This window comes from Sinocyclocheilus grahami, unplaced genomic scaffold (genome assembly GCF_001515645.1).
Source record: "Sinocyclocheilus grahami isolate Dianchi unplaced genomic scaffold, SAMN03320097.WGS_v1.1 scaffold30.1, whole genome shotgun sequence".
Taxonomy (NCBI): domain Eukaryota; kingdom Metazoa; phylum Chordata; class Actinopteri; order Cypriniformes; family Cyprinidae; genus Sinocyclocheilus; species Sinocyclocheilus grahami.
This window is the reverse complement of record NW_015505209.1, coordinates 1,916,501-1,939,525: the sequence shown is the minus strand read 5'-3', so window position 1 is coordinate 1,939,525 and position 23,025 is coordinate 1,916,501. Positions and strand designations below refer to the sequence as shown.

At 38.3% G+C, this 23,025-nt stretch overlaps 2 protein-coding genes across 5 annotated transcripts in view; both read right to left on the bottom strand.

The window, feature by feature from the left end:
* Positions 1-407: 407 nt before the first annotated feature.
* Positions 408-7,664, bottom strand: LOC107572575 (adenosine deaminase CECR1-A). Of its 3 annotated transcripts, none has more exons than XM_016259007.1 (10): positions 7,628-7,664; positions 5,811-6,144; positions 4,870-5,089; positions 4,581-4,791; positions 4,362-4,489; positions 3,976-4,066; positions 3,786-3,894; positions 3,484-3,641; positions 1,125-1,327; positions 408-981 (listed from the first exon to the last, which is right to left on the bottom strand). In XM_016259007.1, the coding sequence occupies exons 1-10, from the start codon at positions 7,628-7,630 to the stop codon at positions 891-893; spliced, it is 1,548 nt and encodes a 515-aa protein (XP_016114493.1). In that variant the 5' UTR covers positions 7,631-7,664; the 3' UTR covers positions 408-890. The 3 variants fall into 3 exon arrangements, with proteins under 3 accessions (XP_016114493.1, XP_016114486.1, XP_016114497.1); XM_016259000.1 differs by lacking the exon at positions 7,628-7,664 and adding an exon at positions 7,233-7,350 and having other exon boundaries at positions 5,811-6,145; XM_016259011.1 differs by lacking the exon at positions 7,628-7,664 and adding an exon at positions 7,123-7,222.
* Positions 7,665-7,783: 119 nt separating this feature from the next.
* The window catches only part of LOC107572560 (cat eye syndrome critical region protein 2-like), a 44,007-nt gene continuing 28,765 nt past the window's right edge, over positions 7,784-23,025 (bottom strand). The window contains exons 8-18 of one of the 2 annotated variants that reach the window (XM_016258986.1): positions 16,231-16,320; positions 15,998-16,145; positions 15,265-15,394; positions 15,066-15,103; positions 14,857-14,948; positions 14,646-14,772; positions 13,858-14,216; positions 13,570-13,719; positions 12,725-13,463; positions 10,821-12,609; positions 7,784-10,670 (exon numbers count right to left, since the gene is read on the bottom strand). In XM_016258986.1, the coding sequence (XP_016114472.1) occupies positions 10,613-10,670; positions 10,821-12,609; positions 12,725-13,463; positions 13,570-13,719; positions 13,858-14,216; positions 14,646-14,772; positions 14,857-14,948; positions 15,066-15,103; positions 15,265-15,394; positions 15,998-16,145; positions 16,231-16,320 (3,720 nt within the window). In that variant the 3' untranslated portion in view covers positions 7,784-10,612. The remainder of the gene's footprint in view (positions 10,671-10,820; positions 12,610-12,724; positions 13,464-13,569; positions 13,720-13,857; positions 14,217-14,645; positions 14,773-14,856; positions 14,949-15,065; positions 15,104-15,264; positions 15,395-15,997; positions 16,146-16,230; positions 16,321-23,025) is intronic. The other variant, XM_016258994.1, reaches the window with a different exon arrangement.

Genomic DNA, 23,025 nt, shown 5'->3' with positions numbered 1-23,025 from the left:
TCCAAACAGCTGATAAAAACATGATAATCCACAAGTCCAGTCCATCAGTTAATGTCTTGTGAAGTATAAAATATAGAATCCATAACAACACTTCCTCCAGTGAAAAGTTTATCCTCCTTTTGTCTTCTTACATCAAAATATTAAGCAATATTATAGATGAAAGACACTATTTGAACTGGAAGCAACAGTTTGCAGTTAAAAACGTATATTTTTGTTTTTGTTTATTATAAACATGCAACTCTTTGCTTCACTGGAGTTGTGTGGATTACTTGTGGATTATTGGGATGTTTTCATCAGCTGTCTCGACTCTCATACTGATGGCACCCATTCACTGCAGAGAGGATCCATTGGTGAAGAAGATGAAGAAAAACTCATCTACATCCCTAATGGCCTGAGGGTAAAAACTTCAGCAAATTTTCTTTTTTAGGTAAACTATTCCTTTAAGAACTACTTTTTCAAATAAAACAATTAACTGACATTGTACATCACAGTTTTTCTGGTTTAGCAGGTGTCCTGAAGTGGTCTACCTTGTAAACACCTATATGTTGTGTGACTTTGCTGCCCTAAAAATCTAAAATCTCGATTAGCATTCACAAAATAGCACACAAAACCGCGGCCGTCAGCCTGAAGGTTCAAGCACTGGACTGGAGTCCTCCATTTTGTTTCAATGGAAGTCAGTATAATCAGTACACAGATTCTGCACCAGATGGCAGCACAGGCCAGTTCGAGATAATGCATTCAGTTTCTCACATCAAGTAACAGCTAAATTGCAGAATTCACACCCCAGTATGTTCACCAATATGACAAACATAAGAGGAAGACATCCTGTAAAAAATGCCCTTAGAGCATGTTTAAAACATCCTGATTTAGAGACCACCTGTTGAAGTAGTCTACAGTAAACTTTCCGAGACAAACTTGTCCCATTTTACTAGCAATACCTCAATAGCCTTCTTCTTAGTTTGACTTGGCAAGGAGCTGTACCTAGAAATAAAGAGCGAAAGGACAATTAAGTTACAAATAAACAGCAAAGCCTGGTTGTAGATTATACTAATGACTGAAAAACTCACACGTTTAAGTAATGTCTATATAAATCCTAAAATATGACAGTTGTAGCTATCTGTTACCTGAGGGAGTTTATGACCAGCTCTTTCAATGTGCCTAAATTAAAGCTCATTCCTCCAAAGCCCATGAAGGCTTCGTAGAAATCGTGTGAAAGGGCAGTGGCCCCAAATAGAGCTGGATCATCCGAGCTGATCACTACAGGATGACCCTCAGCCATCAGCACTGCCGCTGGGTGGTCCCGCAAGTCTGAGACCAGTTTCAACACCTGACAAAGAGTTAAAGCATTATTAGTATTTTCAAATAAGTGGCTATTCAGACAATGAAACATACATTTACATTTAGCTGATGATGGACTTACAAATGAGGACAATAGAAGCAATCAAAACCAACAAAAGAGCAATAATGTAAGTGCTGTGTCAAGTCTCAGTTAGCCTAATGCAGTATGCATAGCCAGGTTTATTTTTTATAATAAACGTAAAGAAAACAAGTAGGTAGAGCAGAAAAAGAATAGGGAACACTAGTGTTAGATGCACATTTTTTATAATAAAAAGAAAACCGATAGAATTGAAAAAGAATAAAGAATGCTAGTGTTAGAGGCTCTTTTTTTTATATAACCATCTATATATATAACTAGCCATCTTCAAGAAATGACTAAAAACACATCTGTTCCACCTTTATTTGACCCTCTAACTCTAACACTTTCTATTCTATTTTAATTCTCTTTTTTAATTTTTTATTCTTTATTTACAAAAACACAAAAAACAAACACTAGATTTCTATTTTTTTCTATTCTATCTACTTGTTTTTCTTTGTGTGTGTATAATATATATGAGTATAATATATATATATATATATATATGTAAATATATATATACATACACACCTTGCTACGTGTACTGCATTAGGCTAACCGAGACTTGTCATTTGCACTTATATATTGTTGCTCTTTTGTTAGTTTTGACTGCTTTTATTGTCCTCATTTGTAAGTCGCTTTGGATAAAAGCGTCTGCTAAATGACTAAATGTAAATGTAAATATAGCATTGACTGAAAAAAAGCATAGTGGAAAGCTGAAAATATGTATAATGTACCAGAACAGCAAGATACACTTCCGTTCAAAAGTTTGGGGTCAGTAAGATTTTTTTTTTTTTTTTTAAAGAAATGTCAACTTTTATTGAGCAGGGATGCATTAAATTGATCAAAAGTGACAGTAAAGACATTCATAATGTTACAAAAGATTTCTAGTTCAAATAAACGCTGTTGTTTCTATTCCACAAAAATCATTTTCAAATTGATAATAATAAGAAATGTTTCTTGAGCATGAAGTCAGTATATTAGAATGATTTCTGAAGGATCATGTGACACTGAACTCACAATATTAATTGTTTATAACTGTTTTTTTCTTTTTTGATAAAATAAATGCAGCTTTGTTGAAAATATTACCAATGTTTGAACGTAAATTTCAAACTGCAAATTTAATTCAAAATGTAACCTTGCATAAAATCTAATTTGTACAATATTTACATATTTATATAATATTTTCATCTCATACATTTATTTTACATATTGTAACTATCATTGATTAGCTGATTTAACACGATGAGATTGTAGCATGTTTTATCAAACAGTGACTGTTTAAGACATGGACATTAAGTAAGTATGAATATGAAGTACTGTTTATAACCAATTAAATGACATATTTCAGCAGGAAATCTTTTGTGATATTCAGCAACAAAAAAAAAAAGCAGGGCTTAATTTTATCCATTGGAAATGGATCTGATCACAGAAAGCAGGAGTTACATACAAGAATGAAGTAAGACTAAATACGAGTTATTGGCTATTTGTTAATGCTTCTTCAAATGTTTTGTTTAGAATAATGTGCCCCAGTTGTACACAGTAAGACCAGAAACATGCATTAAGGTAGTCAATATTTTAGTTTTTTTTTTTTTACTTCAAAGGCATAATGAGTGATGATATACCTGATTTGAGATTGGACAGATTTCAAGTGGTACATCCCTCATTGATTAGCTGATTTAACACGATGAGATTGTAGCATGTTTTATCAAACAGTGACTGTTTAAGACATGGACATTAAGTAAGTATGAATATGAAGTACTGTTTATAACCAATTAAATATGACATATTTCAGCAGGAAATCTTTTGTGATATTCAGCAACAAAAAAAAAAAGCAGGGCTTAATTTTATCCATTGGAAATGGATCTGATCACAGAAAGCAGGAGTTACATACAAGAATGAAGTAAGACTAAATACGAGTTATTGGCTATTTGTTAATGCTTCTTCAAATGTTTTGTTTAGAATAATGTGCCCCAGTTGTACACAGTAAGACCAGAAACATGCATTAAGGTAGTCAATATTTTAGTTTTTTTTTTTTTACTTCAAAGGCATAATGAGTGATGATATACCTGATTTGAGATTGGACAGATTTCAAGTGGTACATCCATCTTTCTAGACATCTCTTTAACTACAGGATGACGTGGCAAAGCAAAGCCGTGACCTATACGTGTGGTGTTGAATAGAAGAGCATCCATGAGGTTCTGATCGACATCTGTTCCCTGTGAATCTGTGTGGGAAAAGTGAATAAAGCTACCAGATGTTACTATAGCAACTGTAAAAAGAACAAGCACTCAATCTTTTTGAGCCTAAAGGACGACTTTGAGTTACACTGCTTTGTACCAGATGAAAGAACCAAGATGTCAAAAGAAACCTGTCTCTCCTGCGTGGAAAAAGTAGGGCAGGTTAACACCCCTGTCTTCAGGTAGACTCAAAGCGTCCTTGAAGTACCACAGAGGTCTTCCAAGGTCTTCTTGTCCTACCTGGAGTTATAAAAGCAAATGTTTTCTTCAAAGTTTATTCACGAATTGTGTATTTCAGCAATATGCTCATCATATACTCACAAAGTCAAAGCCTGCCATGATATCTGGAAAGTTTGTGTGTAGTGTCATTGCTTCCTCTACTGTCTTCACCGCCTCAGTTGCATTTATACCCCTAAGAGGAACAGGAAATTATTTCTGTTCATTCAAATCTTCTTTAATCAAACTAATATTTCAAACAAATGCTGTTCTTTTGAAATTTCTATGTATCAGAGAACCCTGAAAAAATGGATCACGGTTTCCACAAAAAATATGAAGCAGCACAACTGTTTTCAACATTGATAATTATAAGACATGTATCTTGAGCAGCAAATCAGCATATTAGAATGATTTCTGAAGGATCAAGTGACACTGAAGACTGGAGAAATGATGCTGAAAATTCAGCTTTCCCATCACAATGTTTCTCTCACCTGTGGACGGTAAAAATCACCCGAGCCCCTAAGAAGTCTGGGTAGTTTGCAGTAAATCTTCTCACAACGTCCTGGCAGGCCCTCATACTCCAGTCCTTATTATTTAGTCTGCCATCAAGTTCATATGTCTTGAAAATGAGCACATTATTAGTATTTATTGACAGTACACACAATTTTAAATTGATTTTCTTTATTTTTTAAAGGTAAATTCATCCATACCACTGGCAGCAGTGCCCTGATTTCTACATACATGATGTTGTCCTCATAAAACTGTCTGAGACCTTCATAGAGGTAGTCTTTGAACACAGGCGCATAGGTGACCAGCCCATAGGCCACTAAGAAAGCCTGCTCAAATCTTTTCCACACAGTATCTTGGCTAGGATAGGCTTTGTCTGGGTCCTCGGTGAAGAGTGTGAGATTTCGAATGAAACTGTGGATAAAAATGAACATTTGAGACAAACATCCCTCACCGACAGTCTCAGATTCACTGTAGTGTTTTAGGCTATACCTGTTGTCCAAATCAGTGCTGTTTTTAATCTTCTCCCTGAGGGATCTGAGCAAAGTCCATGAGGAGCAGTGCGGACGAGATGCAGGCTGTCCAGAGGAGAAGATAAACTGCATGGTCTGCTCATCTGTGAAACACACGTAGCAGTTCTCTCTGTAGGTCACGTTCTTAACCAGCCAATCCACACCTACCATAGCAAAGTCATGAACATGCAGGGCCGCACCTGGACAAAAGATAGAACAGATAAATCATCATAGTTAAGCCTAGGTGGAGTTTAAATTGTTCATATTTTGTCTTTCTATATGTATATATTCTATCATTCAAAAGTTAGTTTTTGAAAGTTGTTTCTTATGCTCACCAGGGCTGTATTTATTTGATCAAAAATGGAGTAAAAAAAAAATAAAGTTATATTGTGAAATATTACAATTTAAATAACAGTCTTTAATTTTCTTTCAAAATGTAATTCATTCCTATGATTGTCAAAGCTGAATTTTTGGCATCATTTCTCCTGTCTTCGGTGTCACATGATTCTTCAGAAATCATTCTAATATGCTGATTTGCTGCTCAAGAAACATTTCCGATTAGTATCAATGTTACAACAAAAAAAACTTTAATATTATCTGCTTAATATTTTTGTGGAATCCATCATAATTATTATTTTTTTGGATACTTTGAAGAAGAGAAATGGAAAAATTCAAAAGAACAGCGTTTATTTCAAATAGAATCTTGTGACACCGTAAATGTCTTCACTGTCACTTTTGACCAATTTAAATAAGTGAATAAAAGTATTCATTTCTTTAAAAAAAAAAAATATATATATATATTGTACTCCAATCTTTTTAACTGTAGTGTATATATTAAATAAAACAGAGAGTATTTCTGATTATTATCATTCAATCAAATCACAAACTACACAATAACTCTGCATTATTAAATTACTACACCTTTAGGCATCTTCTGAAGCAAACTAAAGACAGGACTTTGATCGATGAGGCGCTTCGCCTTGAAGAAATGCATGGACGGTGGGAACTGTCTTGCTTCCATATCATGCTGCTTCAGTTTCTGAAGCTTTCCGTCAAGCAGTTTCTCTCTCTCGTTCAGTGTTATGTTGCCTCCTGTCCGTCTAGACGCCTCCAGCCTTATCAGAGCCTCCCGCTTCCTGGGATCTGGTCCACAGTTACATGATGCACACCACAGAAACAGCATCCATATCCGCATCAAGTCTCTTAGTGTCACTGCGTGCATGGCTGGGATGTAATTCAACCACAGATCTCTGTGCTATTGGTGAAAAGTAATAAACAAGTAGCTGGTTAATTATTTAAAGATGCACAAAGTGATTTTTTTGTTTGTTTATTATCCAATGATTGATATGATGGTCTTGTATTCAATATTTAATACTAAAAGTTGATGCAGTAAAAGTCAAGTAGAAGTAAATGTTTTCAGTTACTGTGTCCATTCGTGTCAGTCAATTATATTTTGTTAAAAATGTAAGTTTGTAGAAACAAGTTATTTGCAGATGCATTGGTTTCACCAATGATTAAGTTATAAAATGTTTTTTTTTTTTGTGGTTAAAATAAAGTGATAGTGTATAGCTAGTCACATCCACTCATACTTAGAAAAAACTCTTCATTTTTTTCTTAGGAGTGTAAATCAATTGAAATTATAACGCATTCAATTTTTGTTTTAAAACACTCACACAAACAATTTGTTTTGTCTTGTATAATCAGTCGACAGTCAAAATCACCAGATGACTGAATGTACTAGCAGTGTTGAAACTGCAGAAAAGGGGATTTGCCCACTGCTTGCACTTCTATTTTAACTCTCAGCAACAGATTACATTGAAACCAGTTTCAACCATTTCAACCACCAGCTGTCAGCTGTTGGAAACTGTTTACTTCTACAAGCAAAACATAAACTAAAACATATCATATAAATGAAATCTATCAATCGTGCTAAAACAATGTGACCATCTGTTACAGACCCAATTACTTGTAAACAACCCACATGACAAGCGGACCGTCGAGCAGTACTCTACCTATTATTGGTCATGATTGTGCCGTCTAGCTGCGGTTTTCTTTATAATGCTAACTTAGTATAGATCAAAAAACGTCCTGGCATGCCTTTCAAATTTCGATAGATGTAATTGCGAATGAACTTAACGTTAACGTTAATTGTCCAATAAAGAGTTTTTCACCAAGCACACACTGAACCGCGTTACACGAATAAAGCCCAAATAAACTAACAGAAAATAAATACCTTCCGACACAAAGTGAATTAGAACAGGTCTTATCTGGCAATTGAGTCCGCCGTATCTCTACAACAACCAGGACAATAAAAAGATGCAAGCTTGAGCGATTTCTGCTCCACTACTGACTTCCACAACAGAAAGTGACGTCATGTCTTTCCTTGAAGCTCATTGGCTCCGTTGTGTGCCAGTGCGCGTGGACAAACGACATGCTGAGGACAAAGACTTGTCAGCGTATTCAAAAACTATTATGTTTAAAAGTCTATAAGGCGACGAGTGATGACTACGAAAGCGATATCTTTCACAAATGCCATCTCCAGTGAGGTCTCTCAGGCGTTACTTTGAACCCGAGACTTTCTGTGAGTAACTTACACTAGTACAAGCAGCAGAATATCATGGTTATCTATAATATATACAGTACATGTATAACGGCCATGCCTGCTAACGTGTAGTTTAAAATTTAACCCAGCTTAGTACCAAGTCATTAGTGCAACTAAGAGTTGTCAAAAAAGTTACCATGGTTTTTCAGGCATTTACTCTACCGTTGTATTCTTCAAAGTACTTTGGAGTACCACCATGTTATATCATCAAAGTAAAATGTCACTGTCGTCACCTTTAGTAGTGCACTGTATTTTTATGAGGAGAAATTAACAGAAAATTGAGAGCAACATCTAATGAAACGTAATTTATTCTAAGAAATGTACAGTATAGAAAATACTCCGGTCCATTTCCAAAATAATTTGTCTGTCAGGTAAGAACTTGTAAACTTAACACATAATGAAAGTTACAGGTGTCGTTTTGGATGCCATCTTCGCTACTGAGGTAAAGTGAACCATTTCAAAACAAACAAAAGAACACATTTATATTAAAAAAGACAAAAATTTACAAAACTTGAGCAAATAAATATGATTCACATTTAACCAACTAGTTTCTTAACTAGTACAGACAGAATAAATGACAGCAGAGATGTGGAACGGTGGATTTCAAGAGATACAGATCCGTAACCCAATACCCACCAAAAGGTGAAAGAAAAGAAAATAAAAACAACTGTACACAGCAATATCCACACATTCTTGTAGTCCATTACAACTAAATCATCCCTTTACATATTAACAGTGGAGAAAGGACAGTCCTTTGACACTGCTAAAGTGATACATCTTCACTTATGAGCTAAGACGGGTACACAATGGTGGGCAATGTCCATGTCATCTCACAGCTGCTAATATTTCCATATCCCTAGTTCATAAAATACATATAAACAGTTCACATGTCCACAAAAATACTAAAATATTACTGTCCGACATTTTGCACCATCACAGGTTTCTAGGACAAATTTTCTCAGTGTACCATAAAAATCACTGTCATATCCTTTGCACAAACGTGTACAACCTCTTTTCCACTTCAGCATGGATTCCGCAAAATGAGGCCAAAACTTTCTAGGATGCTGCCTTCATTTCACTTATAAAAGTGGAATGCAGATGTTTTAATCATGTTCAAACTTGGCACTGATAAATTAATAATTACCGTTCGGTTTTTGCAAGTGAACATATTAAGGCTATATATAGTGTTGATGTACGTATCAAGCTGTAAATCATTAAAAAAAAAAGGATATTTAAGTGTACAAAATAAAAGATCTCCACGTGCCTATGAAGGGAATGGAGAATGTGCCACATTCTGGCATTATGAGGTAGATATTCTTGCTGCCATATTGTCAAAAATTGCTGTTTCTTTACAATGGTTTGTCAACAAGAGCCGAGTAAAATAGTAATTCAGACAGACCAAGAGAACAATAAAAAAAGCAGATATTCAAAGTAATTCATTTAGTGCAGGACAACAATAGTAGGAGCAATTAAAATGAACAAAACCATTCTAGTTAATTTTCCGATCAACATTTCTCCCCCATTATAATTAAAAAAAAAAGCATTTAAAACTATTTCAAAGAACACCACACCTGGTTCCTGTGTTGCCCGGTTCCTGTGTCTGTACTGAAGATCACAGATGAATTGAAGTTAATCACAGTTTCAGTGACATTTCATTGGAATTTTTTTCTATGAATATTCTATTGACAATACCCGTATTAAAACCACTACACCCTGAGGACACATTCAGTACATTGAATTAAAAGTGGAAGCATTCATGTAAAATATGAGCACATCGACATTTCTCCTATTTGATAAAAGGAGCTACAGTGGTACTTTTACAAGTTTTAAGGCTGATATATATTCTCTCATCTAATGCATTTTTAGTATTGCGACTCCAGCTGGTTGTCAATTGTGACAAAAAATCAATTTACATTCCAATATGTGAAATAACATTTTAAGATTGATGACCAGTGATGAATGATATCAGGTGAAAACAATAAACCAGCCTTCAAGGAATCCCAAAAGCCATAGATTACTAGAAAACTGTGTAGATATTTAGAGGTGAAAGATGGCTACCTCAGTATCTGAAATCTGATTCATTCTGTGCACACATAAACTAGCAGGACACATCAATATGGAACAAGACAACACATCAGAGATAGACAACTTGAGTGAAAAGTTAGAATTTAGTCCCATACAAAGGAGCACACATCTAATTTATGTCCAAGGCCACTAATTCCAGTATGAAAGACTATTCCTAGTGCATAACAAATAGAGCAGCCAAGTTATCTGCCAGTCTAAGAAAAAAAAAAGACAATCTTCAAATTGAAGTGGCATTAAAAGAATGCACATCACCAGAAATCAAGTGGATACGGTGTTTTAGTTGAGATGAACATCACCTCATTAAAACACTCCAGATGAGGTGTTTCCCAGTGAAGCACAATATCCATCTTTTATTCCTTAAGTTGAATTACTACTATATCTAAAATCTTTCACAGAACATTCAACAAGTACATGAAGGCAACCGGGTCTAGTTTGTCCAAAGAGCTTGGAAAAAGCTCCAGTAGCCCCAGTACCTTATTTACTACACCTGAGTTTAACTTTAAACCAGAACATGAACTGGTAAATCACATCTTGCTCTTCTCATGGACTGGGGGGAAAAATTGTTTATTTACTTCCCAAGTAACAGCCCATCCAAAGGAAATTGAAGATGTTGTTCCTTTGTAGGGAATGAGGCCAAAGAGACATTCCAGGTTGAAAAGAGAAGCTGCAGACCACTATTATAGTGTTCAAACAGTATTTGAGCAATAAACAGGACTGAAGATTCACAGCTCTTCCTTGGTCAATGATCCCACCTCTTGGTACTGTGAGTTGTTCCTTTTCCTCCTCACTGCAAATGAGTGCCTAATCCAGATGAGGATGGGTTATCACTATCTCAAAAACATCTTTTAGGTGGGTAGTGGAGCATGTCTGAGGATCAGGACTTTAAATAATAAAATAACTTGCCTTTTTCAGCAAATGATCATATCAACAATCTTCCTCATTTTTGTTGTCGGCTCCATTTTCTTGTATATTTCAGGATGTAACAGTGTTGTAAAAGATATACATTTTCCTTGATTTTCCAATGAAATCCTACTTTTCATACTCCTTGTTTATTACCTGGACCATTGGGAGATACTGTACCCAACATCTGGTGCCTATCAGACAAGAAAAACGGTTACTAAAGGTAAGGAAAACTGATGTGAAGGCATTATATAGACAAATGTAGATGAATGTGTAAGTGCATTATTCTTCTGGATCCAAATCAATTATATCATAAGATCCTAGAGATAAATGAGATCTCTTACCCTGTGCGAAATAAGTGTTCTGCAACCACTGCTCTCTGAGGAACCATCATTCCCTGGAAGTGTCCTGCAACATTTGAATGCCTGTACATAGCCATGCGAGATTGGCCTGGAGAGAAAGACAGGTGCTGGGGCCTCTGTAAAGCTTCCATCAAATGTGGATGAGGATGCTGTGGTGCAAAATGTCCACTGGGAAAGTGCTGGCCAGAATACGGCCCACTTGCCACCATATGGGGTGGAGGAGCACCACTCTGCTGCATGCTGGGATGCATGCCACGAGGCCCATATGGGAAACTGGGGTGTGGCTGAGCTGAAGTACAATGTCGGGCTGTTGCATTATGGCTGTCCAGGTCCAAGATCTCCTTTGGGCTCTCAGACCGTTCAGAAGGCTCTTCAGTCCTTGCCTGCTTGGAAGGGCTGCCATCCTCTCTGTTTTCCAACGCACTGCTATGGGACCGATTGGGTAAAGGACTAGGTGACATTAAGCTCCCAACAGATCCATCCGAGCCATGTGGAGACATGCTATTGTCCTTGTGTCGACCATTAAAACTTCCAATGGATGGTGATGGGTAAGAATTGGGCATCATTGTGTGCTGAGGCTGGTATGGAGGTCTAGGCCACTCCTCAGATGGAAATCCAGGTCTGCCATGTCGGGGGTGCTGATAGAACTGCTGCTGGAACTGAGGAAACATGCTGGATTGGCCTTGAGGATGCTGTGTGGCCATGCGATACTGGTATGGAACACCTTGTTGGTGATAAGCAGGATAGTGTGCAGGATTTTGATGAAGGTTATTTCCCTGTGATGGTGGTCCCTGGTTTGGGTAAGGCTGGTGATTTGGCGGGTGTAATCCTCTACCCATCTGTGGGCCAAAGTGTTGATGTGCTGGCTCAGTTGTACCATATTGGGTCACAGTGTTACTCTCTGGAACCTGAGAGTGTATTGGAGGAGCCTGATTGTGAAGGGGTGCTAGCTCCTGCCTTCCTAGTTGGGTTTGTGACTCTGGACTCAAGGGCTGTGGTTTGTAAAGCCCGCTGGCACAATCAATTCTCATGTTAGCGTTGCTGTTATCTTGGGAAGCTGTACTCCCACCTGACACTTTCCTGCTGGTAGGCTCACAAGGCCTTTGGTCTCCCTGATCAGCTGGAGAGGGTTGAGCAAGTGGATGCGATACAGGGTGGCTAGGAGGTAGAGAGCTGAGGGTTGCAGGCTGATGAACACCAGGCTGACCCCCCTGAGGTGGAATCTGTGGCATTCCATGAAGAGGTCCTGCCTGTGGCCCTCTGACTGATCCATTGTGTGGTACTTGCGGTGAGCTGTTCTGAGCATACTGATGAGATGCATTTTGTGCCATCTGTTGAGGAAGATTCTGCAGAACATGTGAAGGAACATTCTGAGACTGCCGTTGAGAACCATTCTGAATAAATTGTGGTGGAACATGTTTATGGATTTGTTGAGAGTGATACTGGGGAATTTCATCTGGGGTTTTATGGGACATTGGCTGAGGACCATTTAGGGGTAATGAAGAGTAATCCACAGATTTTTGCTGTGGGGTACCTGGTTGGGATTGAGAATTTGGGTGGTTATCATTGTGGATTTTCTCTAGATTTGACAGTCTATGTTTCTCTTCATTCTGACTGGGGCCTTCCGTGCTTGGATTGGACACAGATAAAAGAGCTGTTCCTAGAGAAGGTTGCTCAGATTTTTCTGTTGGATTGTGATGAGAATGGCTGTCAGCTTCAGTCAGAGCATTTTCTCCAGTTGACGGTTTATCACCAGATTTTGAACTTGAACCTGTCGGGATATACAATAATGTTAATATGAGCTTAAATCATTGCAGGTGCACATCCCATTTTCATTGAAAGCAATAGTGTAATGCCAAAATATGGCAAGGAATACCAACTCTTACCTTTGGGGGATACAGGAGTGTGCTGGATGTCTGCAGCGCCATCTCTAACAGGCCTGATGAGCTGGTTTTCAGGAGAAGACAATGCAGCAGAAGCTAAAGCATTGCCACCACTTTGTAGGATGGGCTGAAAGTTCTCAACACGATGAAACAATGAGGCCGAGAGCTGCTGGAGGGCAATCATCTCTGGGCTATCAAGCATGGAAGCCAAATGTGGCCTTGAGACCTGAGGGGCCCCTGGTGGTCTTTGGCCAATGGGACTTTGGGAGCTGACAGAGGGCATTCTATATTGACCATTTGTCATTGCATAACCAGTACTGTGTGGAGGACGGATCATGATGTTATTGTATGGATGCTGGCTTGTTGCACTCTGCTCTTGCATCATAGGTCCACCAGATGGTTGGATGGTTTGATAATTCATGGGAGGCCACAGCCTGGGAACGTTCATACTATGGGGGCCATAAGGAGGGTAGGAACTATGCATTTGGACACCTGGCCTGGGGTACCGGTTACCCATAGGCTGCATGGACTGCCCTTCTGTATGTTGTTGTGAAGGGTGCATGTTGCCTTCAGGTGGAGGGGCACAGAAACCTCCAGGCTGAGATGTCACTGGCCTTGGGCCAAGAGAAGGACCATGAGTAGGACCAGGATAAGAATGTTGCTGATGTGAAGGTTGAAGTGGTTGGCCATCAAGTCCAATTGGGTATCTAGGACCAAGATGTGGACCATTTATGTGGGAACCCTGATTAAAAATAAAAGAAAGAAAACCATTATAAACAACCTTCAAGACGTGAGTTAACAAATTGTAAGTGACAAACTAATACTGCTGGATGAAGATCACTACATACCTGCATGTTGTACTGAGGTATATGCTGACTTCCATGGTCCACCGGTGGCCTGGACATGAGGGGTCTCTGTCCAGGATACGGATACTGAGGGTCAATCATCATTCGTTGAGCATACATTCCTGGTCCCAAAGGACCTGCAGGTTGTTGAAACTATAGGCAAAAAGAGCACATCTTCTATGAAGTACCGACAATAAGAAGTGCTCCAGAAGAACTTTTATGATAAGTCAAAACTGTTGTTTCAGCTGTCAACAATAAACACATTTTTTTGTGTAGCGAGTGTAGTCTAACCTGTTGAGCAGGATGTAGCATGCCAGCCTGTTGCTGTCCTGGGTGGATGTTATGTGGATGTGGGGGACCATTGGTGTAGTGTGGGGGAGGGTATTGTAAAGCAGATTTGGGTTTGTCTTGTTGCTGATTGTTTTCTTTTCCACTATTGGATGTTTTGCGTTTTTGAACTTGCTCAGTGGCTCTGATCAAGCTCTCAGGACCTGACTGTTTGTGACTTTTGCTCTTCTTCTTATCTTTGCGGTCACGGTCCTCACTGCTCACATGAAACTCTTCGTCCGTGTCGCCATCCTCAGTGGGGAAATGCTTCAGTAGGGCTCGGCTAAAGCAGCGTTCTAAGGACTCAGCCATTATTGTGTATTCTGAGGATATACAGACAGGTAAACACAAGCGTGCGCGCACACACACAAACACACACACAATCTAATCTCCCCATGAACAGCAAGCACACCAACCAGGTCACAGAACCACAGTTGACCTCTGACCCCGCCACCCCCAGGGGAGTGCATTCTGATGGATGAATGGCTCCAGGGAGGGGAGCTGCGGGGCTGAAATGTCTCTGTGGCACTGCAGGACCTGGTGCACTAGAGGACAGCTCAATCACTCTCTATTAATCAATGTCAGAGCCTTCTCCACATACTTCCACTAGTTGTATGACTTGCTTTGCTCATCAATTTTTAAACACTGCTACACATTCCTACATTTTGTTGAGCAGATTTTTAAAAATGTTTCACTTCAGCTTAACTCTTTTGCTTAACTTGGCAACAAAACAGCGTTAAATCATTATTTACCACTCTCTTCTCCATTGTATTCCAAACAGTTCTCAAACATAAGCTTTACATCAGCCACAAACTCATCCTTAGCGACGTACTCCCCATCATTCAGCTTTCTCTCAATGGTGGACAGGTCCATTGGAGTCTGACAAAACATTTTAAATAACTTTTTGAATTATTCTTAACAAGGTAAAACAAATTTCTTTATAACATCTTGTAGTATGCCCACCTGTATGATTTCATGATAGTTGGGGGCATAAGACTCATCAACAGGCTCCATGAAAGGCCAGGCATCTTTGTGTGCTTTGAGGGCCTCCAACACTGAGAAGAAAATAATTTTACATTATTTCAGTGGAACTTCTATTTTACTGTAAGTAGTGAATGAGGAAACAAACACTGTGGTTTGACCACAACACAAAAACCATTGTCCAAACGTACCTTTGTACAGAGCAGTGTAATCATCATCTATGTCATAACTGCAATATAGAAAAAGAAATGAGTACCGAATAGCAACAACCACACCGAACTACACATAAAAGCTTACACATATTAACAAGTAAAATTAACATTAAATGCATGTTAGGAGGCCAAAATTCAAAGCTAATACCGAGTTTGAAAGCTAAAACAAAGTCCTTACAACTCTTTGGTGCGACGTGTTCGGCGACTAGGTGAGTGAGTCTCCAGATTCAGCAGCTCAGGGGGAAGTTCTTTTCCTTGAGAGAGCAACCAGGCCTTCTCTTCTCGCTGCTTCCTTCTACGTGCACGCTCTGAACAACATAGAAAATCACATCAGTGAATGACAGAATAAAGCACTTCACACTTTTTATTACCATTATTAGTGCACTTGTTACCTGCCCACTTCTGCCTGGGCCAAGATGAGGAAAAGTTTGCAAACAAAATCAAGTAGTAATGTGAGCAATTCATCAGGCAGCTTTAGAAGGCACATTTGATCAAAGGGCACATGCAAGATAAAGGAGAGAAGTGCTTTATATGCTGACATTAAAGGCCCTGACTGACACACCCTGCTGGGAGGATTAAAAGAGCTAGAGAAAGAAACCACTGGAGAGAACTGCAAGCCCGATCTTCATCCATAATACATTAATGTGGACAGGCCCATCAGCAGCAGCACAATCAAGAGTTAATTAACCCGCTGACAGGGGATATCAGAGCTGGATGATTCTCACGAGGTGTGAGGTTGATCGTTTCCCCTAGCTCAGCTCATCACATGATTAAAGCAGCCTTGGGTTAAAAGCATGCTGACTTCAAAACCGCCATGTTGAGACGAGACCACAGAATGTGCTTTAGCGTCAGTGAGTTTGATCACGCTTCTGGGGAAACTTTGGTCGCTGGTTACCTTGAGTGTGACTCACCCTCGACAGCTTTGACTCTCTCCTGTTCCTCTCTCTCCCGTTCTTCCTGAAGCAGTCTCTCTTCTTCTTTCCGTTGTTCGGTGAGCAGGGCTTGCCTTTCCAGGTCCTCCTCCTTCTGTTTGTCCACCTCATTTGTGGCTCGTGTCTGCTTCACACAAATTCATAAATTAAACCATAGCTTACATCACATAGATAAACAAGAAAGTGCTGACACATGTTTTTAAAAAGCCAACCCCATTCTCTTTGCTGCCATTTTGTTCAGTGTGGCGATGGCTGTTGTGTTCCTTGGCCGGATTCAGTAGCTTCTGCTTCATCTCTTTCTCCTGGGGAAGAATAACCTTGTCAGTTATACACATATGTGGGTGTCAGGTAGGTAACTTGGGAGGGGGTATCAATCCCTCCTGAATATGCCCTCTGTTTTAGCCAAGAGGCTGAAGGAAGGTTAAAGGGTGTCATCACAAAACCAAACAGCCCATGGCGACAAAGGGTCATCTTCGCCCCCATCTCAGTATATTCAGGATCTTCAGCTTTCTGCATTACCCTACCCTACAACACTTAATCCCATGCTAGAAGATGGAGTGTCTGTGGTATCACCATTTAAGAGGTCAAAAAACCTGCAGAGCTGCAGGCCGTCAATCACCATGCTCCAGCTCTCTTCAAGGTGAGAGCCTGCCACATAACGACGGCTAGATGGATTGGCTCTGACAGGGCTGTGAGACTGCTTGCGTGCATGTGTGAGAGAGTGGGTGGATGGGTTTGATTTGAAGAGGCAGTTGTCCAAGTTAAAACCTGTTGCATCAAGCTTGCGAAAGAAAATATCTGGTTCTTTACAGATCTATGTACAGGTGTGGAAAATGTGAAGTTGCATAATGCTGGAAGCACTGAAGCAAGACATACATTTTACAGTGAGGGTATGTAATGGTGATTGCTGGGAGAATGGTAGTTATGGCAACCAGACACTCTAATAGGTCTTGATTAGCCACGGAAATGACATGTCAATGCCGCTGCAAAATGTGCATATCAACATGCATCTGATATGGACAGTCTCTCACTTGTAAGATAAAGCAAAGATTAGTTAATCTATTATCTATGTGCATATGAAAATTATCTAATATGGACATAGCTTTAAACTTGAGTATTATATTGATCTAAACTTGAGTATTATTAATCTGCTTCACTATGTAGATACAATTATTTTGGCGCACTTGCAATTGTCCCCAAGGACAATGGACCCTGCATGGCAAATTAATCTCGAGCCATTGTATAAAGGAAAATTAGGGCCTGAGCATCGGTGGTGTGAGGACCCTCTTGGAATTGCTCAGTTTATTATTATTAGTAGGGATGTAACGATTCACTAAACTCACGATTCGATTCACGATTTTGATTTCACTATTCGATTCGATTCACGATTATTATAAATTTTTTAACAAAATGAGATTTAAGACAAATGATAAATTAAATGTGTCCTTTTATTATTGCTTGGACAAAATGCTGCACATTTCTTTGTGAAATTGAAATATAATACTATAATAATATACTAATATAGCACTTGCATATTATTGCGCTTTTGTTGGTTATGATTGCTTCTATTGTCCTCATTTGTAAATCGCTTTGGATAAAAGCGTCTGCTAAATTACAAAATTTAAATATAATGTAAATGTAAATAACAAAACTAAATTGAAATTTTAAAACAAGCCCCAAATCAAATAAATAAGTAACACAAATAAAATAAATATCTTCATATAAACAAAAGGCTTTGTCTGTGCTCTTTCCTTTTAAAATTAGAGGCAACCACTGCATTTTAATCTTGATCCAAACAAAGATGCTGCATACATGCAACATGAGCAGTTTTTAAACTAAATTAGATTGTATAGTTTCGAAATTTGAAGCAAAAACAGAATGGTTTGACTTCAGTTGTATGAAACTCTAAATAAAAATATCTGCATGAAACAGCAAAGCTGAATGAGATGCAGATTCACTCTCTGCCAGCAGGTGGCGCTTAAAGTGTTTCCTGGTTTCCGCTGTAAACAAAGCAGCGCTGAACTTACGAACTTTAATATGCATTATACAGAGGCAAGATGAAAAGAAAAAATACCATCTAAACTTTTCTAAAGACAGTAAGTTCCCCTCACACATGCATTCATATAAACTCCTACATCTAAATGAATCTCGATTTGTTTAGCATTTCAACCGATTTGAATCGTCACATATTTGAATCGATTTTCAACCGGCTCGCAGTTAATCGTTACATCCCTAATTATTAGGGCCCGAGCGCCGGTGGTGTGAGGACCCTCTTGGAATTGCTCCGTTTCTTCTTTTCTCCAAAGTGAATTGCATTTTTGAGGGCCTAAACATTCTCTAAAACTCATGAAACTTTGCACGTCAGAACTGGCGAAAATTTACATCTGATATGGGTTTCAGAAGTGGGTGTGGCAAAATGGCTTGACAGCGCAACCTGTAAAATTTTAACGGAGTGTGCCTTGTGCTACGTTTTACGTACATGTATGAAAACCAGTACACACGTGTAACACACCACTACCTACAAAAAAGTATCTTGGTACAAAATCCAAAACCCAACAGGGAGTATGTTATTTTCAATTTCCTGTACGATTTTTGTGCAGTTTTTGCCATTTCCAGGCCTCGTACTTTGACAAACTCCTTCTACAGTTTTAATCGGATCATCTTCAAATTTGGTTAGGGCTATCATAAGGCCTTTGTGACGTTAAATTGCATTGTCCCTGGCGGCCTGACAAAGTTTGATGTTCCGCTATGAAACAGGAAGTTGCTGTAACCCAATAAAGCAATGTTCGATCTGCCCCAAACTTCACACGTTTGATCAGAGTCCTGTCCTAAACAAATACCCATGCCCAAGTTCAGTTATAGTTATAGCGCCACCTCCTGGCAACAGGAAGTGTTATAGTTAACACTGTTATGGACTCCTAGGAACATATTAAAAAGCGTCAACAAGTGTTAAATAGGCTGGCAACATGCTAGAAACATACTAAAACATGCTAGCAACACTTAGCTAAGTGTTAAAGCATGCTATTAATGCAGTGAAACAGGAAGTTACTGTAACTCAGGCATGCAGTGTCCAATCTGCCCGAAACTTAACAAGTTTGATGAGAGTCCTGTCCTGAACACATCTACATGCCAAGATTCAGTTAGTCATAGTGTCACCTATTGTCAATAGGAAGTGACATGTTTAACACTGTGATGCACTATTAGCAACACAGTAAAATATGCCATTGTGTGCTAAATGTTAGAAACATGCTCAAAGATGCTAGCAACACTTAGCTAAGTGCTAAAGCATGCTATTAGCGCCATCAAACAGGAAGTTGTTGTAACTCATGCATACAATGTCCAATCTGTGTCTGATCTGCCCCAAACTTCACGTTTGATAATAGTCCCGATAACTTCACGTTTGATAAAACATCACATGTTTGGTAAGAATACTGGCCTGAAGACATCTACACGTCAATGTTCAATTATAATCATAGCGTCACCTGTTGGCAACAGGATATATCATGTTTTACACTAACTAGGGCTGTGGGATATTGAACAAAAAATGCGATATGTGATACCTTGTTAAAAAATACAATATTGCTTAAAGTGTGTAAAATCAATTCAAATTATATTTTAAAATATTTAAAAATGAAAATTATATAACTAATTTGTTTCACATTCTTTCTTGGAAAATAAAGAATCACTATAACTTCTGAAAGTGACCAGCAGTGTTTTAGCATTACTTAAAAAGTAAATGTCACAAATCAGAAAATGTAATTTAACATCAATGTGAACATACAAACAAAAAAATTAATGACACTAATTTTATATCATTGTAACTTTGCTTTCCACACACTTTAAGTACTACTTCATATACCACAGCAAAAACTATAGTCTGAGAAAGCTCAAACATGATTAAAGGCAAGTGAACAGTCTGTAAAAAAAAATCAAAAAAGAAATACACATTTTACAAGCATAGATAAAATAAACAGTAGTATTCAGGTACAGAAATGTAATAATTAAGTGTAAAATAACACTGCATAGTGTTCACTGTATGAATTAAATTTAGATTAATCTTTGTTATAGCCGTTTTGTTGTTTTGTTAACATTAGTGACATATTCAGCAGCACGTATTTATAGGCTGCTGTCCCTTTAAATTCCGACTGCACGGATCCAGTATAATGATACACATCCGATTTCTTTCTCAGCTGTTTACATTAATTTAAAACATAACCGACTGCATTTACGAGAATGATCGTCGAGACGGGTACTATTGACATAATTCTGTGTGTATGTGTCTGTTCAAACATAAGGAGGAGATGCGTAAGACTAATCAACTCGGTCTGAAACGCGTCTCTGTGTGCGCGCGCGCTTTGCACGTGTGTGGCAGAACTGAAGAGACGCTGTGCGAGATACGGCTTTTGTGCGCGCTTCAGGGGGGAGTTGTTTTCTGCAACTTATTGCACTTAACTCTTTTCAACGTCAAGCAATTCTCTGCTATATGCGTCAAACGAAAACTTTGACCTTTTGCAACGTTTTGATTTAAGTAGCCTATTATTAAAATGATAATGATATCGCATGCCGTTGCGATATGCATACTGCGATATTTCGATATATCGTGCAGCCCTAACACTTACTCAAACATACCATGTTCAATCTGCACCAAACTTCACATGTTTGATAAAAGTCCTGGCCTTAAGACATCTACATAACAACATTCCGTTATAATCATGGCGCCACCAGCTGGCAGAAGGAAGTTTGGAACATATAAATGACTTTGGCTGCGTTCCAGTCCGTTTTTTTATGCCCTTCACTCGCAAACTTCCCTCCGTCTCGTTTACTCGGATGTACGTCATTGATTACGTTGCATGAGTGCCCACTTCTGGCGGAACCCTTAGAATGGGCTGAACTGGAACATCCTAAGCCCTTGATCACTTAGAATCAGCCATGGAGTTGGTTTATTGTTTAAATTTTTTCCCTTATGAATTGGTTTGGTGCAGCAATCTATATGTATATAGGTATGTTTGGGCTGCTATAAATGTTTAAAAAATAATTTATATATTATAGAGTTGTTTGGGGTGGGGATAAATTAAACGCGATCTGCGATGACGTCACAATCGTGTTGCATTGTGGTCTATGGAGCGGCCTGAAGTGTGCATATGAATCAGACTCACTCCCTCAGTCAAAATCGAGGAGTCGAGGGTCTGTCCATATAAACTTCCCTCGTCCATTTCACAAAGTGGAACGCACTTCAAAATGGCAGCGGGAATTCCCCCAAGGGGAAGTGCTTAGGGAAGTTCGTGAGTGAGAGTCTAAAAGTGGAGTGGAACGCAGCCATAGACGTATTCCTCCTATATTTATCACTTTAAATGCATATTGTCCACCGTTATCTGTTTTCTAAAGCCAACAGGTGGCGGTGAGCCCGGGTGTCTGTTTAATTAGGGCCCAAGCCACTAAGGCGCAGTTTGATATACTCCTCTGAGGGTTTCCAACCAATTGCCACCAAACTCGGTGAACATGATCTCAATACATTGGGGATGCTAAATTGCGAAGGGATTTTTGATAGCTCGAACGGTTTGGCCGTGGCGAGGCGATGAAGTTATGGTGAGAAATGAGAAACAGGAAGTGTCTAATAACATCCACATAAATTGTCTGATTTTGATCAAACTTCAGGGGTTTGTTCACTGTATGACGCCGATCGCATAGATGTGACTATTAGGAGTCAAAGTTATAGCGCCACCAACTGGCAGCAGGAAGTGTGTCATTTTCAAAATGCTTTGAATTCAGCATCTTATTTGTACTCGATTTGCTTCAAACTTCATCGGAATAATGTCAAAACACGACCGATGTAAAACTGTTGAGGGGATATTGATATCTAAAATATTGTTGCCATGGCAACGTGTCAAACTTGAATATTCTTTTCCGGTGATTTTGAGGCAGAAAACATCCTTAGAATTTCATTAAACTCGACACACACATCAGCATTAATATAGAGAGAGAGACACTTTTAAACATCTCTTTAATCACTATGGAAAAAAAATAAATCAGTATTTATTTTATTTATTTATTTGCATTACAGCTTAAGAAATCTCTTAGGCTTTATCCTTTTCTGTCAGGTTTAGGGACAAAAAAAATCCTAGAGCCAGTTCATTTGTAGGGCACTGACAACAATGTTTTTTAATTAGGTTAATAATTATGTTAATTACAGCATAAAAAGATCAAAAGATACATACACGTGGACTTATAAAATTTTTGTGCTGCAAATAATAATTTCAAACTCATTTGATACTGACCTATGACATCCTGTGACATGGCATTCATCTGACCTTACATCATCTCATGGATGTAACAGTAAAACAGTACAACTTACAGATGAAGACTAAGCTGTAATGCAGGCAAAAATATTTCACAAATGCTTATAGGTCAATAAAATCGTTTAAAAAACGCTTCTAAATCATTAAAGGTTTTGGTAACACTTTAAAATAATGTCTCTTTTGTTAACATTAGTAAATGCTTTGGTAACACTTTATAATAACTGAACTCTATGAATCATTAGGTAAGCATTAGTAAATAGTTCATCCTTTATAAAGCCTTGCCCCAACATTAATAGTCATTAGTAAGCAGTTTATAAATACAGCTATAAATGCCTTGCTCTTGATTTATAAGCACATCTATTACAATGGAGATTAAAGGCTCAGTTATCTTCCTAACAAAATAAATAAATAAAAATAAAAAATAAACAAACACAATCTTGAAAAAATATTTCTGTGTTCTGTATCCCTCTGTGTTGTGTTTAACTTTTCTGTTTGGAAGATTAGTGAGCTTTTAAATCTCCTTTGTAAATGCTTTACAAGGTATAAATAGTCCTCACTTTAGATGAGCTCACAAAAATAAATGGCTGGCAACTACTAAATGTTTTATAACTACCTGACTTAATCATGAATTACAGTAGGAATATGTGTTAATAAAGCATTTATTAACACACTGAGCAACTATTATCATGTGTCTAAATAATAAGATTTATA